Raw genomic sequence first — 18,585 nt, forward strand, 5'->3', positions numbered from 1 at the left:
CAAAGGTGAAATCTGAGGGGTGCCTTAAAGGTGCACTGAAGAGGAATCTGAACTCTTCTTTTTGCCGTGGGAACTCAATCTGCACGTTTCGAGCATTCTTAGAAACGTCAATTTATTGCCCTGTGTGGCTGATTTTCCAAATTAAATCGAATTAACGTCTGGCTCCCACCTTTTTTTTTTAATTCTGCCTCGTACGGTGGGCGGAGTCGACCAACGCGTGGAGTGCCTTTCAGCCAGTCCCGCGGCGGCTTGCCGCTCTGCCATCGGCGGAGTAATACGTAGTAGTCCGTAGAAGCAAATAGTCCGCCCGTATTTTTGTTTCTGCAGGCTTATTTTGCGGCTATATTATCTGCAAATGAAACTATTTATTCACGAAAACCTAAAAAACAAACTAAAGCGAAAGCAAAGCCTCCACGGAGCTGGCTGCAAGGCACTCCACGCGTTGGTCGACTCCGCCCACCGTACGAGGGAGAATTCAAAAAAGAAAGGCGGGAACCGGACGTTAATTCAATTTAATTGGGAAAATCAGCCACACAGGGCAATAAATCGAATTTTCTAAGAATGCTCAGAACGTGTAGATCGAGTTCCCGCGGCAAAAAGACGAGTTCAGATTCCTCTTCAGTGCACCTTTAAGTGCTCCACTACAAATCTTAAAATCACACCATACGGACTGCAAGCTTTTGACCCAAGGGTGTACACGTGACACGTTTTGCCAGAGGGCCAAAACACATAGGCTGACCCTATATCTAAATGGAAATACCGCTTCAAGCTAAACCATTTTTTTTTTTTTCCATTGTAAGAAGGCTGTTGCCTTTCTACTAGAAAAATAGACTGACTTTGGGTTACACAATTTTTCTCAGTGTACATGTCTAAATGGAGACCACAGCGATGCTTTCCCCATCCCAAAACACTTTCCAGTGCCCCTAAGAGCAGGATGAGCTTCTAGTTTATTGAGCCCAGGGGGGAAGAGTGTTCCAATCCAAAGTAGTTTTATTCAACCCTAACAACTTCAGGCTATGCTGGCAAAAAGAAAAAGATGGAAGCCTTCACTTCACGCACATATGAATGGTCTGAGTCTCATTTAGAAATAAAGGAATAACCTTGAAAATTATCTGAGTTTATAGCAAGATAAAAACAGTTCACAGTGGTGGCCTAGAAGGAACATGTTCATTTTACTAGTTACCACCAGGAAGTGACCCCACCATGTTCAAGAAGAACAGCGCGAAATAGACAAGAACTAAAGGAAGCGCCTGTCTGTGTGTATCTTCCTTTAGTCCTTGTCTATTTCGCACTGTTGTTCTTGAACATGGCATACCAACTCGCCCAAGCATCAGACCTCACCTTACCCCACATGATCCACTCAGGTTCTCATAAAAGCACTAAGTATACAAAAAGAAAGCGCAAGATATGGGCAAAGTGCAAGAAACTCTGACACTACTTCATTCAGAAGCCATAAATAAACATTCTCAACAAATGCAATACCTCCCTTCCAAACAGTAAATGGGAGGCACTTTCATACTGAGAAAGAAAATATTACACACATGATGAACATCAGGTGTCAAAGAGCATCATGCAAGTTCTCACTAGTAAGGACTGAGTCTCCCAATAAATAATTTGCCATATTAATTCTCGTTGTGATACACAAAACTGTTTAACAATGGCCAAAGACACATCTGAAACATTAAGTATTACAGTAAGAAGATTTGTTTTACAAATAAATTATTGGTAGCATAACGGCTAAATGCAATGCGGGCTGCAGTAGAAAAACATCCAGCATCCTAAAAATGCACTTTTAATGCAAATTGCTTACATGGCGTCTCCGACAACTAAAGAGCATCAGTATGTTTCTAAGCATGCTGCTTCACAAGTAACAGGTGCTTGAAATATTCCTGAACTGGAACGTCAGTCCACAGTGTTATTTCACCAAATTTTTTTCACATTTTGGCTCTGCACTGATATGAGACTTTGTTGGCTGAACACTTAGTAACATTACCACAAAGACAAAAACCTAGTTATCATTCTTCACCTTACAGGTTCTTACACTTGATAAGAATCCAAATAGATGAAAAAGTCATTCTGAGGCGACTTTCCTAAGCTGATAAAATTACGGCACAATAAATGCTGCCTTATAACACAGTCTTACCTGCAGTTAATTGGGTACAGGAAAGTTTCCTCGCTACTGTCCGTAATTTTGAAACAGCGCAAAGACAGTGCATCCACAAGACATGAAAAAAGCGGTCATGACCCAGCAACCTGCTAAGCCAATCCGGCACTAAGAGCGCTGCCAAGGTATGGCAAGCTAGAAAACTACAACTTTTTCACCATGTTGCCCCTGTCTTTATTTAAAGTAGATTAGCACTCAGAAAAGCACAATTACTGCAGCTGTAACTCAAACAGTGACTATGAATTCAGTGTTACTACATGATCAGCAAGGCTGTTCCATTCTGTAATGATTCTAGGAAAACAGAAATATTTATAGCTTTTCTTGTTAACATAGGTTTTACTGAAAGGGGTTGTTGCATGCGTGTAGCATCACCACTAGAATAACAAATTATTTGCGACGTGTCAATACTGTTAATGCCCACTGATCAAATGGAAAAAGAATTTCAAACAACAAATAGAGTTCCTATTAGTAGCAGACGGTAAGCCACTTTATCCGAGAACATCAGTGACGGAGATGTGAGACCATAGGAATAAACACGTACAAACACTTTACTCACGCTTACCACAACAGCTGAAAGAAAAGTAAACCTTGTTGTTGGGCTAGTTGGTGCATTTTTTTGGTATTAAATTAGCGCAACACAGGATGAACACAAGGAAGAAACACAAGGCATTACTAACAACTGATTTTTCATTGAAAGACATACATACTAAATATATATGGGCAGGAACATAAGAATGTTACAATGCAGTGAGCACAGCATCACCATTTCCAGATCAAATCCAGCTGAAATTTATCAACGTTATTCACAGCAGTCACCACCTAGCAGCAACTCCAAGCACATTCGTTTAGTTCAAGACGTGAGAAGCACAGCAGGGTGTGGTGACAAGGGGTGGGTGCTATTTTCACCCTCTTTACACAAACAATGATTTTTATTGGCAAGTAGTGTTGTCTGCCACATTTTCAATTAAGTGGGAACAAGAATTCCTGCTGTAAGAAAGCTGAAAGTCAGTCTTGAAAGCTGATTTACATCTTGAGTTCTCAGGGTCTCATTATTCTCATGGCATTATTATGAATTTATGTAAGAAATAAGGAGTTTCTCAAGATCAGACATTCTTAGGAGTGTTTCTTAATGCTACGAAGAGCCTAATCTGAAAACGGAGGCTTAAACATGCAGCGTTGAATGACCCGTACTTCAAAATTCAAATTTGTTTTCATAACCAGCAGCATTAGTTGTCTGGAGTATATGTGTGCGAGAATTACCAATTTACCAACCAAAATTTTCTCTTTTTTTTAAGTCACTTGCCAGTGAAGAATATGAAAAATTTAACACAGCTACAATTGCACCAACTAACATGTTTTTTAAAGACTGCAATTTCATTGCTGCTCCATCAGTTTCCAGCAATCACGTAATTAGTGGATTTAACAAAGGCTCTGAAATCACATACAGCCGTAATCACACACAGCCGAAATCACATAAAGCCATAATCCTGAATAAGTGCACAAAAGACAAAACATCAAAACAAAAGCACTTTGAGCTGCATTGACGAAAATAAAAAATTTCAAGATACCCGAAAAAGTACTGCTCATTCATTGCTCAAAAACTTATACACATTGCATCCTCTGTGGAAACACCTACAAGTTCGTTAATGACCATGCATGAGCAGTCATACAAAAAATGATCATGCAAAAAAAATTACTTTGCACGAAAGAAAAAAAATCAAATTAATGGCAATGTGTCCGTTTTCTTACATGAAGCATCACTTAAGGGCACAATTTGCTATTGCAGCATTTCATACGACCACAATTAGAAGAAAATTCACAAGAAAAAGCCTAGAAAAAGCTGCGAACACTTCTTCACAGGACGGGAGAGAGTTGAGGTAACCACAGGCATGCACAGAGAAGGAAAAAGGGGGGGCAGTGGCCCCCCCAATCAGCAGGACGGAGGGGGGCACAAATTTTGTCCACTATAGGGGGTACTCATGTAACGTCACCGGCGCCATTTTGTTGTCCAACACGTAGCTTTAGAAGTGCAGGTTGGAACGGGGGGGGGGGGGGGGGGGGGGGGGATAATCCCATAATACTCTCCCACAGCCTTTTAGCAGAGCTCCACAAACAACAAAACGGTATACGCTGTGATGTCAGTGAATACACCCTATAGATCTACTCAGAAGACAAAGAGTTGCTACCCCCCTCCACCCTTTGCACAGACCTGTGAATGCCTATGGGTACGCCCCTTCCAGTTGCTATCCCCACCGTCCACAAAGCAGGGGTCCGAGTGTCGTGAAAAGGTCTATACCTAACTGAAGGCAGCTACCTGAACACAGTGCACTGCTTAGGTTATGCCTCTACTAAATCAGAATTCTCTCTGCCTTGTTTCCACCCCGAACAAACAGTCAGCTTCCTACTTCTCAAAGTTCTTCCAATTACCGATTAAACACACATACAGCACAACTACATGGTGCGTGCTGTCAAACCAAGCACAACCTGTCACCACAATGTCTATGTGCAAGCTCCATTTTGGCTCTTACAAGAGATGACAGCACTTTTGTGCAAGGTCTATGAGCTCCTGTCTGTCCAGTTAAAGCCTCATAAAGTGAATGAAATTTAAACATCAGGTGCACACTAGACGAAAAGTAAAAGCACACACCTTCTTTTTGGACTTGAACACGTTACACTTGAACCCATTGCTACCGCCATCTCGTGCAATGTAGCTGAAGATCTTCAGGTCTTGCGAGTCATGGGAAACATAGAAGATTCTGAAGAGTGCAAAGACAACACACAGCCATTCAGAAAACCAACACACTGGGATCAGATGGAAGTTGTTTCATAAAGCATCTTAGATATAACTTTGCAATGTTCCTGTGTTTCAAAAGCAGTCAAAAGAAGCATTCATCTCACACTAGAAGAATATTAAACTAAAAGTATAAAGCAGCTCATTAAAATTGTTAACTTAATGCTATAAAGCACTTGTCCATGATCTGTTTCAGTTCAAATTCAGCACTCAAAATTATTTTCCTACTCTCGCACAACAGAACTGCAATGTCCATCCGGCACTGCACTTCAGATTTAGTGGTGAGAAAGAAAGGTTAGCAGAAGTAACTGCTCACTGAAGCAGTGGAATGGCAATGTGCGGCGTTCCAGTTCACTAACATGCCAATAATGAGACTACGAGGCCATTCCCATTCTTCAGTCTAAGGGAGTTGAGCGGACAGTATTTGCCTGCGATGAATTCTTTCTGCTTTTTTTTTTTCTAACGAAAGGCTTCCTTCCTCCCTTACAATAAAACAGTAGTAAAATAGTAATAAAATGAAGATATCACAGCTCACGAAGACAGCTCTAGAAAAAGAGGCCATGTACAGAGTCTAGCACAGCCAGCCAACGTCTTAGTCAGCACTGTGGCACGAAACGGCATGCTTGAAATAACTTCCTTCCTGCCAACCTCCCTTTGTTACAAAAATGGGAACAAACTGGCACTCTCACTACCAGCATGTTCAAGACCACAGTACCTCGCAGTGCAATTCTGCCTCTCTGGTAATCTGTCACTTGTGCTCACCATTTTTTACTTGCCACCATACATTTGAAGTCTCAAGGCCAGTATAGCATACCATTCGGGCTTTGATTCTATTCTATTTCTGTGTTTCCCAATCTTCGTCATTGGCTGAAGTGATGCGAAACCTGGCTATCGCTGGGCATGAGCCAATAATGAAGACCAAATGTGGGTGTGGCATCTCTTCAGCCAGGAAACGGAATCGAAATGAAATCGTTAATTATCTCATTACTCCTGCTATTGCCTTCGTAAAGAACAAAAAAGAAGAGGCTGACTTGAAATTTCAACTTGCACAATATTCGCAAAAAATCCCAAACAGCAGGCTTTCACCTTCACTTTTTTCATTTGACACTGAGTGATCAGTAGCCCCCAATGGTGAGATAAAATCCCACTTTTTCCCAATAAGTTGAACATGACAGTTGCAGGTGTTCACTGTACAGTTGTGGCCAGAATATGGCACCCGCTTCAGCATTCCAACTCTTCTCCCGTATCATGCAAAAGAAATAGAAATGTTTACTGTGCTCATGAGCAAGCGCACAAGCTGCACTTACTTTCTTACGTATCAAACGCACTTCAACTTTCACTAGATAACATATGAGAAGAGTTAGATCGCCGAAGTATGTCCACACTCCTGTCCGCAACTGCAGCTTCTTGATTATATTTACTGCCACTGGGATTTGGCAGCATTAAAGATAAAAGCAAGCGGCCTGACAGATGCTCAAGCACAAAAATGTGAGTATGTAATGCAACAGGAAATCAGGTGACAGCATTAATTAATAATTGCTTGTCTCAGCTAATGATTGTAGCTCACCTCCTTGTAGCTTAGCATCCGGCATCCACCAAATGTCCGTTTTATACCAGTGCCACACAGGTAAATTTAATGCCATTAAGAGCTTACTGCCTTAAGTTTTAACAGCATTTGTGCGGTGCCACAAGCAAAAATTAAATGGCATTAGCCTTACTGTCATCCACGACCTACTAAGTTCGCCACAACTCAAGAACCCGAGCGTACCCTCATCCCAATTCCACACACAGAGAACCATGCAACTTTGTTAGTAAAAACTTCCTGACCAGTAGCAAATGGTTAATTTATAACTTTCAGTCAGATGAGGCGCCTCTACTGCATTTTCGATGTGAAGGGCGCCATTTTTACCAACACTTCTGGCAGATACTCTCGACTGGTTCACCGAGCTTATGGCTACTTTTTCGACTTGTCAAGCAAGAAAAGCGGTATTTTTTGCTGAATAACTTTTATATTACATCTAAACAACATTTCCTAGATATTGTGCTCATTAGCACTGTTTGTATTCGGGTGAAATTTCTGACTGCCTTGCGAGAAGACTCTCGTATAATGATATTAAACGTGGATGTGTAGCATGAACTCCGAAACTAATGGCGTTAACAAACTTAAAGCATTAAGCATTTACTGTTATTTTTTGTGCATGTGTGGCACGGGCATTAGGTCCTTTATTGTTTCTTATATATATTAATAATCTTCCTGGCGGTATTAAAGGGACACTGAGGAGAAATTGAAGTTGGCTTGTATCGATAGAATACCAGCTCCCGATTACAAAAACGCCACTCATACTGACAACATAGGTCTTGTAACATAGAAAAGAGCGAGAACCAAAATACAGGTATCGCTGCCACAGGCCAAACTCGCAAGTACAAGCGTGCTGACGTCATAGGACAAAACAGTGTTGCTAGAACCAATGGTTCTATCAACACTAGTACACGAGAAGCCGCCAATCACTGAGGCGCAGCCAATGCATGCGCAAATCTCCTTAACGTCGCCAGATGGCGCCACGATCCCGGCAGCTATGCGTGCTCCTGCAGCATCGGGACCAATCAGCGCCTGATCACCGGCGGTAGGCCGGCTCCCGGTATTCCGCTAACGGTAACAAGGTACACGGTATGCTAAAGGTGTGTATTTGCTAGATTTAGTTGACGACTTCGAGAACGGGATCCATCGTAACGCTGGCAAAATGCCGGTGCAAACGTAAACGAAGCGACGGCCGCAATAGCCGATAGATGCCTTCAACGTGCGGCCGGCGGTAGCTTTCTTTTCGGCTGCTGCCAGGCCGCACTGTTGGCCGTCAGAAATCACGGAGTCTGCGTTACGTCATGTGCACGTCACGTTTCACGTCACTTAGTCCTGTGTCGTCATAAGAGAATCCCAAGTTTGAATCAGAGCGGCGGGAAAAACTTTTTCAACTTCGAATCCAAATTTCTTAGAAATAAATGCATCTTTCGCTGCCGGCCAAGTGGCAACAAAGCCATGAAATGCCGAACTATCGGATTTTGCTGTAAAAAAAATATTAATAGAGCTCTCCTCACTGTCCCTTTAGCTCCCCCATTAAATATGAATCTCATCCGCCCACACCTACTTTCTGCCGCCCCCTGCTACGCTTGCCTACTCTTAAAATCCAGTCCGTTACCCTTACCGACCATTGCTTATCTCGCCTTCGCATTACATTCCCCGCCCAAGCTACATTATTAATAAAGCTGAAGCTGAATCTGACAGTTCCCATAAAAAATAATTTCTCGTGGAACGCGCACATTAACTTGATTTCAGCCAATGCAAATTGCACACTCAGCTATTTCATCACGACTTCGCTCAAGCACCTTTGCATCTCAAAGAGATACTGTATCAAACTCTAGTAAGGCTAAAACTGGAATATGCATCTGTAATATGGGATCCAACTTAATATACCTTAACTAACCTCACTGAATCTGTACAAAACCGATCAGCTCGTTTCATTACCTCCAGCTATCATTGTACAACAGCGTCTTCCTAACGAAATCAAATCTTCAATCAAGACTGCCAGATTTACTCCTCCGTAGGAAAACTGCTCGCCTGTGCCTGTTGCATAAAATATTGTTTTTTTTTTGTTCATCACTAAAAAGCAAACTTCTTTTTCAACCTTATGTATAATCTCGCAGTGACCACCGTTTCAAGGTTGCCATTCTCTGTTGCTGTACTAATGTTCTCCAACACATTTTCGAAAAACTTGCACAGAGTGGAACTGCTTTTTCCCTCCCCCATTGCCTCAATTGTGGATGCACCATCTTTCAAGTCAGCACTTATTGACCGCTTTTTGTAACAGCACCATTATCATTAACAAATGTGCACTTTGTACTTTTGTATGCATTTTACTTTTTGCATTGTACTCACCCCCTCTTTAACACCCTTCCCGGCCCTGAGGGCATTGAAATAAATAAATGAAAATAAATAAATACGGTGCTCACCTGTAGATTGGATGGTTCATTATGAGATACCTATTGTCATCCCATGCCCATTGGTTTTTCTGAAAATGTTAAAGTAGTTTAAATATAAAACAGCACTGGCACAATTAAAACACTGTGCCAAGCAGCCTATGCGCAGTGCTAATCTATTATCAGCTCAGTTATGGACCAAAAATTTTCAATGAGGGTGAATGGGTTAAAAATGTAATTGCTGTATGCACTGCAAAATACTGCATGATTATGATGAACTTATAACAAACACAATACAGTGACAATTTAATGAACAAAAAAAAAGAACTGAAGCAAAATTATCTATAATATTCTGTGTTTAGCCACCCAAATTTAAAAAGCAGTGAATAAAGTGGCTAAGTGACTGAACTTCAGCAAAAACTTCACAGGATTATCACCCAGACAGCTATAAAAATGACTCACGTGTTTCTTGCGCAGAATGATTTTCACCCCATCAACTGAGATGGTAATTGTCACCTTCTTTTTCTTGATTGATTTAGCTTTGAACTCGTACTGCAATAAAATAATATTTTATAGTACCACAATGCTTCAACACAGCAGGCCTGTTTGTTTCATGAAATGAATAAACGACCTGCAGTACATACGGTTTTAGAAATATGATTACGAGATCATTAAAGTGGCCGACTGGGGAAAAGTATTAAAACTGGCTCGGGAACCACTAAAATCGACATTTGGGCAAATCGGTTTGCAGTCATAATGCAGAAAACCGCGCTTGGAATGACAAAACCGTCCTGTATTCCTATTTTGCTGGCACGTCGTCTCAAGCGCTCTTTTTTTTTTTTTTTACCATGAGGGACCACTAAGTTAAACAGTGTTACAAAATGTAAACAAGAGCATCAAAAAGCACCAGAGCAGGCACGTTGCAAAGTTCAATTGCAAAGCGCGGTCTCGCTTCCAACTGACAGATGCCGGACGTCTAAACCACGGAGAAAGTAAGTAAAAGAGTTAAGGAGACAGCAATATACAACCTTGCGGAATTGACTAATGAACGGCCGCAGATCTTACCCGAATTCTGCGCATAGCTGCGACGATTTCGACTCGGCTGCTGGGTCGAGGGACATCCATGGTGCCAATGTACTGCGAAAAAGGATAAAGGCAAATCACGTTTAGGCATTAAGATACGCTGATTAGCTCTTGTTCTGCACTCATTTCTTCCTCCAGGCGGAACAGCATAAATTAAAAACTAATGTGACACGCCCCACACGACCGCCGCGCGGAAGGAGAGCCGACGATCCCGCGACTCTCGCTCGAGGATACGAGCACGGCACGAATACACTGGCTAAGCGCATGCACGATCACCTTTGCACCTTTTTCTCAGCGACAGCAGTCAGCTCACCTACTCAAATAAGGAAACAGCAAACAACCAAGCGAAATCAACAGGCACTTACCTTGGCGTTAAACGATATTCCATGCTGGAAAGCTTCTTCGCTGTGCAGGGGTATTCTGCTGTCGTACGCATCATCGCTCACTAAATTATACTGCTTCTTGGATGGCATGATGCTGCTGCTGTGCACACCATACTTGTCGCTATTATGTCTCGGTCACCGGTACTCGAACACTTGGAAGGCCCCGGATGGTACACATCACAGGAGCGAGCGTTGGAAACCCGTCGCTATCACAAACACACCGAGCAGGTGAAAGCTCCACGAGTTTCCCGAAGCGCCGGAGCACCGCACATCCAGCCCTGCCGACGGCTCGCTCCTCGGATGCTCGAGTCGTATCTCCCAATCTTCGGGCGTCTGAGTTTCGACGCCGTTCCCTTTTTTGCGCGCCTGCGATGCTCACGTTGTACAAGCGTGCAGGTGAAACGTTTCTATCGGTGCTTTTGATCTAGCAGCCGGGTTATCCAGCACCCGCAATACAGTGGCGCATGGTCACAGCAAATCCTTGCAAACTGCGCCCAGTTCATAATGCATGCAATTTACAGGAAGACATGCTACGTTTGTTTTTCGCTACTTCTACAGACCTTACATGACCGTACAGCCACTGCAGTTTTGGCCTATTGAAAATTAGCTTGGCTTGCCTTTTTTTGTATTTTTGTTGAATGATGATGATGGTGGCCGTCATTGAATTCTAATATACCACTTTTCTGCAATGAAGTAGTGCTCGTCAACGTTTTACAATTAAAATAAACTTACAAAATAGTGGCCCATAAGGGCATGCGAAAAAGCCTCGATTATTTATTTGCGGCATCTTCCTGCACTGCGCATGAACCACTGCACTGAGACTGCACTCAAGAATATAACCAACTCTAGAGGGAAAGCTGCCCATTGAGCCATAGAGGGTCAGGGTGATGACCGCCCTGCGCCGAACCATCGCAATGGCCGAACAAGTGGGAGCACTCAAACTTTCTTCGAATTATTTTTAAAGGTATCAGACTGTTTACAGTCGATGGTAACCTCCCTTTAAAATAACTTGCTTCATAAACTTGTATTTTATTTTTTCCTCTCGAGCGTTGCAGTGTAGCTTGGTGTAGCCTGGTGTAGCCTCAAACCAGTTGTAGCAACTCTCTCGTCTCGCGCGAAGTGAATGCATTCCACAACGCGTTCATTTCGCGTAAGGCTAAATGGAGGAAGACGATCCTCATGTCACGTGACTTTTAATGACGTCATAACAAAATGGCGTTTGTTTAGGTACATTTTTGGGTACTTTTTGTTGCAAAATTAGGTAAAAATGGCGTCGCAAAATTTTGAAACGTCCCTAGCCATAGTTTCTAGGTCGCTGGCGTCTCCACGGTTGCCACGGTGACCATCGCTGTCATCGCCAACGCCACGGTGGTTTGTTGACATGGCTGCGATGGCTGTTCACCGCGCGGTGCATTGACGCGTGGAGTAAGTGCTGCCGTGAAAGTCATCAAAGGTTGGTGCAATGGCGAGTAATATTGACCGCGCTAACGTCCGGACTTGTACCCCAGTGCCCTAGTGTTGTCTTTATTATGCAAGTTTGCAGTGCGACCTGTTCCAGCCGTGGTATGATATCGGAAGCCCCTAGAGACGTTTTGCAAGGCGGTGCTTGACTGATTTTGAGGTCACTTCAGTTCTCTTCGGCACCTTTCGGTATTGTATCTCGTGTTTGAACATTGCCTCCTCTAGAAGGAGGCAATGGTTTGAAGCATTGGATGAGTGTCGAAAATTATGTTTCCTTGTGTTGCGCGTAACTGATTCTGACCTGTACGTACTGATAGGATGAGCTCGTATGCATAAAAATGGTGGATACTGCGAGCCATTTGGCAGTTGCGGTACATATAAACTATGTTCCTGGAGTCCTGCATGTATGCCCACCGGCGATCAAGCTATGCTAAAAAAAAATTAAAATGCGGAAGGAAGGCGGACTGGACGTACTACACGCTAGCCTTTGAAAGGACAACACATCTTCCGTCTTAATGTTTAATATGCCTGCAGTGTCTACCCACCAACTAGCCAAGCTGTAATGGATTACTTCGCGTTGACACCCATGTTGCGCAAAGCACACGGTAGGCCACAGCTGCTTTGTACGACGCCGTAACGTTGCCCACGGAGAGACTTAACGCGACGCATCGTGCCACATGAACTATGATCCGTACGCCTCTTTCTTCGCTGATAGGCGTTTAGCGAATGTCGTAGTATGGTCACACCACCGAACCTTTGAATATGTAGAAAGCTGCTTTTCTTTTATCTATTTGGTGAAGTGTTTTTATACTCATTAAGTAGAACGTGTGGTTCTTGGTGTATTTCTTGTAACGTTCAGCATTGGAATAAAGCCAGACAAGGCCGAAGCTTGTTTTGCTTGCTCTGTCATTTCTGTAATGGTTTGTGATGAAGTGGGAGGCTTGACTTAGGCTTTCAGCATCCGCGTAGCCAGTGTGGCCCTCGGGTTTGTTTGGGAACGATGTTGGGTTATTGCGGTGTAAGTAAAACACAACACAGAGAGAAACGTAAACACTCGGGATGATCAGTTTCTTGCACTTTCTGTGTGTTACATTTTCTGAGCTTCAATTTCTAGACGCCATGAATGCATTCCAAATTTCACAGCTAGCTGTTTTTTCTGCTGCACCAGTTAGTGAAAACACAGACTGATGGGCAAGTTGGTATGACATAATAAGGCAAAAACAGCACACCTGCATAAGGAAGATGCTGCGTTTTGTCTCATATCTTCCTTCATCCTTGTGCAGGTGCACTGTTTCAGCCTTATTAGTAAAAGTATGTTGTACAGGGACGTTGGATGCCATGCATGCCGTAATGCGCTGCGTTAACTTTGTGCTAGCATTTGTAGCTAGAAGGGTTTCTTTTTGACATTAGCATTGTATAAGTGAATATAATTTGTGCGCATACATGAATAGCATGCTGGCTTGGCCTTGTAGGCCACTGCATCATTATGAAGTGTATGAGGTGTCACATTAATTGCACGCCTGCTTTTACTGCACGTTGCCAGTTTTGAGGGGAAAATCTGTTTTGTGTGGAGTCAGCAGTGACTAGGCAAGCGACCTTTAAATGCAAATAAGCTTGCTCCATAGATGGTAGCTCTGTGGGGCAATGGACACACACAAAAAAAAAAGAGTAGCCATGACCTTTCAATATAAAGTGAAGAAGCAGCATAAACCAAACATCAACACGCCATGCATGTGACATGCTTCTCTGCATACAGTGAAGAGCTTAAAAATGCATGAAATGTAAACATGGCTTGTCTACTTATATTTGGTTGTTCCTTTTAGAGGGAAGCATGTTGACAAATTTTTCTCTGCTTTATGGCAAACGTCTAAAGGAGTGTAAGATTTCAGTAAGGAAACATTTACAGTTGGCCACATAAGTTTGAGGTATTCAAATTAGAAGGTCTGAAAAAGCTGTGTGCCTTTTCTTTCTAGCTGCATTCTAATTTTCATTCTTCGCTTGCCATGCTGCTGAATGGGTGGGTCTGCTGGTTCCTGAATTACTGTTTTTGTAATGTGCACAGTCAGAACATATGTATATCACGAGTACGAGGCAACATATTTAAAAGCACAATGTGAAAAGAGCTTGTGGATACATTTTTGAAGGTTGGCAGCTCAGTTCGCTGATATGTTTAGGTGCTTTTTATATTGTCAAGGCCCAGTAGGTATTAAAGGAGTAGAGACAACAAAATTTTAGTTGTTTCTTTCGGTTAGAATGATGCGCAGTACTTTAGAAAGACTAGACAGCTGCATGGATTGCGACAAGAGGCAATATATTTATAATTGCATTTTTTCTCTCGCACTGCTTTAGCTTAAACAACCGAACGACGACTGTGATGTCAGGGATGTGTTCAGGTCATGTGAGGCATACAAAGACAGCAGTATTGTTGCAGCTTTGTTCATTGTTATTTGCATCAACTCGTACACAAACCTGTCTAAGAGTTGGAGTCACATAAAGTGAACAGGCAGCGATTATATCTCTTTTTGCATGCCTCATGTGACCTGAACATGTATCTGACTTCAGAGCAGTCATTCGGCTGTTAAAAACCGAAACCAGATGACACGAGAAAAAAAATTCAATTGTAAATTATTTAGCTGACAAAGTTAAAATCCACATGGTGGCTTGTGTACAGCATTGCCTAGTGCATCAGTGTAAAGAGAAATGCGCATCCAAAAATTTGGTTTCTCTACTCCATTAAAGATGTAGCCCATGACATGCTTGTGGCAGACCTTTGAGTTCATCATTCTTTTATGAGAGTTGTGAAACTGGCTCACTAGAGTGTAGCATATCAGGAGTCAGAGTGTTACTGGAGTAACTGACCTCATGGTGATTAAAATAGAAGAAAACTAGTTGAGTCCACAAAGAATGAGGTGCTCCTTTCAGAAGCAGAGCTGCTGTGAAGAATGTTCTATGAAAAGACAACCATCAGCTCTTTGCTACATTTCAGTTTATTATTTTCTTGAAGACCTAGTAACGGGTATTACAGAAATGATAAGAGGTACGTTACAGAAATAATTGGTACCTGCATATTAGCATGACAAGGGGTGACTAATAAAATTTTTGTAGGGGTCTATAGAATTTTGCCTCCATCGAAATGCGACTGCCACAGCCTGGATCGAACCCAGGTCTTTCGGGTCAACAGCCAAGCACCATAACCTCTGAGGCACCGCGGCGGCCAGTGATTTTCTATTACTGGCCCTCGGTACGGTGGGTTCACGGTTTTGCGGTAGAAATGTTATTGGTGTATGCCTGTTGTGCATATATTGGCTGAATATTTTTGTTCAAAGTAGTGCAAAATTTGTGAGTTCTTTTTTCTCTTAGAATCCACAATTCATACTGTGGCAGCTGTTACACTTGTATGACACCTTGATAAAACTAGCCGAAAATTATAAGCTTAAGTGTGTAGCAAACCAAGAAGGGCATGGGACAATTATAGTAATTTAGATGGAGTGGGGAAGTTGTCTATTGTTAATTTTTAGATTGCAGATTTAGTAAAAGTAGACGATACCTAGGCAACATGTAAGACATAAAGCAGAGACCTGGACTTTTGGTTGCTTATAATGTGGTCAGCCGTTGCCCCTCTGCAATGGCTGAGTGGTTAGGGTGCCCGTTGCTGTTCCCAAGGACGGGTTCGATCCCAGTTGCGCCAGCTGCCTATCAGTGGAGGCGAAATGCTAGGCGCCTGTGTACTGAGTGACATCAGTGCTCGATAAAGAGCCCCATGTGGTCAAAATTAATCCGTAGCGCTGCACTATGGCGTTCCTCATAACCCATGTTGCCTTCGGACGTTAAACCCCATATTCTATACCATACCATAACTTTGACGTGTTCTGTGTGCTTGACCATTTAAGCTGCAGTAATTGCTGAGCACTTGTTGAGTTTTCATGAGTATTTTTATGTGTAAATGCACAATGTGTGACGGGGTGCATATCGACAATTACGTATGCATGGCACTCATGCTAAGACTGGCGTGCATGTGAATATTCGTGTCCATCGTGCAAATAAACGGAAGTTGCATAAATAGTGAACTAAATGTAGTGTCAAAATGTCTGTGAAAAAAAGATTGTCATGTTTGCATGTGCTGTTGAGTCATTTTGATTGTAATGGCAAGCGTGGTTACGTTCAAGATTGCAGCAATATCTCGGCACATTATGATTTTGAATGGTAAAATTTTGTCTGTCTTGCATCCGTTGCAGTTTCAAGTAAGGTGGACGCACACAGTTTCAACATTGCTGCCAACATGATTTGTGTGAATGGCTTTATTGTACACTGTTGGGAGTAAGGCTTCTAGTCTATCCGAAGTGCTCTGATGAAAAATACCATTTATAATGGTACTTGTGGTTCTTTCATGTCATTAAAACTAAACTCAAATAATAAATAATGTGAGTTTGAGCTGCATAAGTGAAAGTTATGTGACCGCTTTGTTCATGACAGTACATTTGGTTCGGTTCAATCCGCTACAATGATAGAAGACCGTTCTGCTTTGAAACAGCAAATTGACATGCATTCAAGCTTGGGATGAGCAGCAAGAGAGAAAGCGTGCATATTGTTGACGATGCAATGTTGACCCTTAAAGGGGCTGCGAAACACTGCCTGGGGGAATACCGGCTATACTTCAGGTGGGCTCTTTATGTCACACAGATGCTGACTTAAAAAGAATTACAGGAATCGATGCACAGGAACGGGAGTTATTCAGTGAAGAAATTTCAAAATACAAGCAAACAAAACGCTGCCCTCAACTCGATTTTGGCGGGGCTTCCCTCTCCTATTTCGCTCTCCCAATGACGGCACCTGGCGCAACCAATCAAAACAGCCAGCCAGAGCACGTTGCGGAAATTTGTACTCCATGGTTGCCTGCTCTCTGTGAGACTGGCAGCGTGGTTTCCATGCCAGAGCGCCCCTGGTGGTGTATTTTTATTTTACTTGCTTTGCAGGGCTTTTATCTAAGACAAACAAATTGTTTTTGTTGATCTAATATAAAACGCAGACAGGTGACAAAATGTGTCTCTATTTATTCACACAATTTGCAGGGTATTTACTGTTTGTCCGGTCATCAAGCTCGCGCCAGGTGATGTCATATCCGCTGCTAAAAACCCGCCACTGTGTGGCGACATCATCAGAGCCATGAAGTTGTTTTTGGGAGGACATTAAAATATTAAAAAACGGAATGTACGCGGTATTACCGACGCTAATAGCACCATTATAACTCACTGTATGCAATCAACAGGCAAAACAGTTAACTAAGATTGTGTTTCTGGGCCCCTTTAAGTGCCCCTGTTACGTTTTCAGTTTTCTTGCCTTAATTTTCTTATGGTCGCACTGGGCGACCCGATTTAAAAAACTGCCAAAAAATAGTCGCACGTCCTAGCTTTAGTCAAAACCAAGGAAAAGAAAACATGCATATTTATATTTTTGTTTTATTTGTATGAATCAATTTTATTGGCGTTTCCTTTGAATGAGTGTGTTGATTTTCGTCAACTGCATAAATGACTTTCTTATTTATGTTGCAATTTTTAACGTTTAATGCTTTTTTTTTTCTAGTTTATTGCTGGTGTCGGCTATTTGTATTTAATTTTCTTTGAGGGAGCGCGCGATGATGATGATGCTAGCGCTCTTACAGCGCCCCCTACAGTCAGTTAGCAAAGAAGAAAAAAAACAACATGGCGGTTGTTTACGTACGTTTGAATCGCGGTCGGCGGCTGTTGCGAGTGAAGTATTCGTCGGTGTCTCGTCTTTGTGGCGTGTGTAGTTCTTTAAATTTGCCCCTTTTTTGTTTGTGACCAGTAGACCGCCTATGGAATGCGTGTTTACCGCCCATGCGTCCCTAAAGGTGAGTGAGCAGGACGCAAGCCCGCGCCGTCCAGTACTGGCGTCCCTGATCTGGGTGTTTCCAGCTCATTCTGGAAAATATCTGTGCATATAACTCTTGTTATAATCATCACGATGCAGTGCGTGGGCTGTGATATGTCGTCGCATTGACTTTCTCATGATGCAAGGGTTGGAGAACATTGCAGCATGTCGTTTCCAGCCCGCCTTCGATCCTTCAAGACACACGCAGATCTGGACACCAAATGGCGACAGTACCAGTTGACGACTGTTGTGGGTGCGAGGTGGCGTAGATCTGCTAGATCACAGAGAGAATCAATTGCCGGCAGAATAATCGCAAGACTAACCCACCTGTGGCTCGCAACCACCTCAGTGGACTGAAATATGCTCGGGACAGAGCGAAGCAATAAAGCTGCAATAAAGCTGCACGGTGCGAACGCTAGATACGTTGCTTACGTCTCATGTTGTACCTATCTGAATTGAGTGTTCTGGAATGCACTGGCAGTGTGTACTTCTGCTCTTGGGACCGAGTCGTCCTTCATGGCGCAGAGAGTGCACTGAACGCATGTGCATACGCTGGGCGGCGCACCTTAAAAATAAAATTGTTTCCATGTTCACTGCATGTTTTCAAAGGCACATGAGTTCTAAGGTAATCCTCCGAGTTCTCGTTCTGCTGGTATAGTCATATTTGGTCTGTGCAATCAATGACTCTGTGCCCACATACTGTCAAAAAGCAAGATTTGTCAGATCTTTGTCAGCCAGAGATGATGTGCTGGCATGCATAAATTGATATATAGCATCGTAATAGTGTGACACTGAACACTTTATTAAGATGTAATAGCAAGTAATTTCGATGTTTGTGTAAG

At 42.7% G+C, this 18,585-nt stretch overlaps 1 protein-coding gene and 1 long non-coding RNA gene across 3 annotated transcripts in view; one reads left to right on the forward strand and one right to left on the reverse strand.

The window, feature by feature from the left end:
* The window catches only part of LOC149353565 (carboxyl-terminal PDZ ligand of neuronal nitric oxide synthase protein-like), a 44,878-nt gene extending 33,742 nt beyond the window's left edge, over positions 1-11,136 (reverse strand). Inside the window, exons 1-6 of one of the 2 annotated variants that reach the window (XM_089582657.1) lie at positions 10,376-11,136; positions 9,993-10,064; positions 9,835-9,903; positions 9,390-9,479; positions 8,961-9,019; positions 4,812-4,920 (exon numbers count right to left, since the gene is read on the reverse strand). In XM_089582657.1, the coding sequence (XP_089438783.1) occupies positions 4,812-4,920; positions 8,961-9,019; positions 9,390-9,479; positions 9,835-9,903; positions 9,993-10,064; positions 10,376-10,483 (507 nt within the window). In that variant the 5' untranslated portion in view covers positions 10,484-11,136. The remainder of the gene's footprint in view (positions 1-4,811; positions 4,921-8,960; positions 9,020-9,389; positions 9,480-9,834; positions 9,904-9,992; positions 10,065-10,375) is intronic. The other variant, XM_089582658.1, reaches the window with a different exon arrangement.
* Positions 11,137-11,252: 116 nt separating this feature from the next.
* LOC149353566 (uncharacterized) overlaps positions 11,253-18,585 on the forward strand; it is a 33,177-nt gene continuing 25,844 nt past the window's right edge. The window contains exon 1 of the long non-coding RNA XR_016291010.1: positions 11,253-11,357. This is a non-coding gene — a long non-coding RNA (uncharacterized LOC149353566). The remainder of the gene's footprint in view (positions 11,358-18,585) is intronic.

The sequence above is a fragment of the Amblyomma mixtum genome, chromosome 3 (genome assembly GCF_055824585.1).
Source record: "Amblyomma mixtum isolate Tamu chromosome 3, ASM5582458v1, whole genome shotgun sequence".
In the NCBI taxonomy this organism is placed as follows: Eukaryota; Metazoa; Arthropoda; class Arachnida; order Ixodida; family Ixodidae; genus Amblyomma; species Amblyomma mixtum.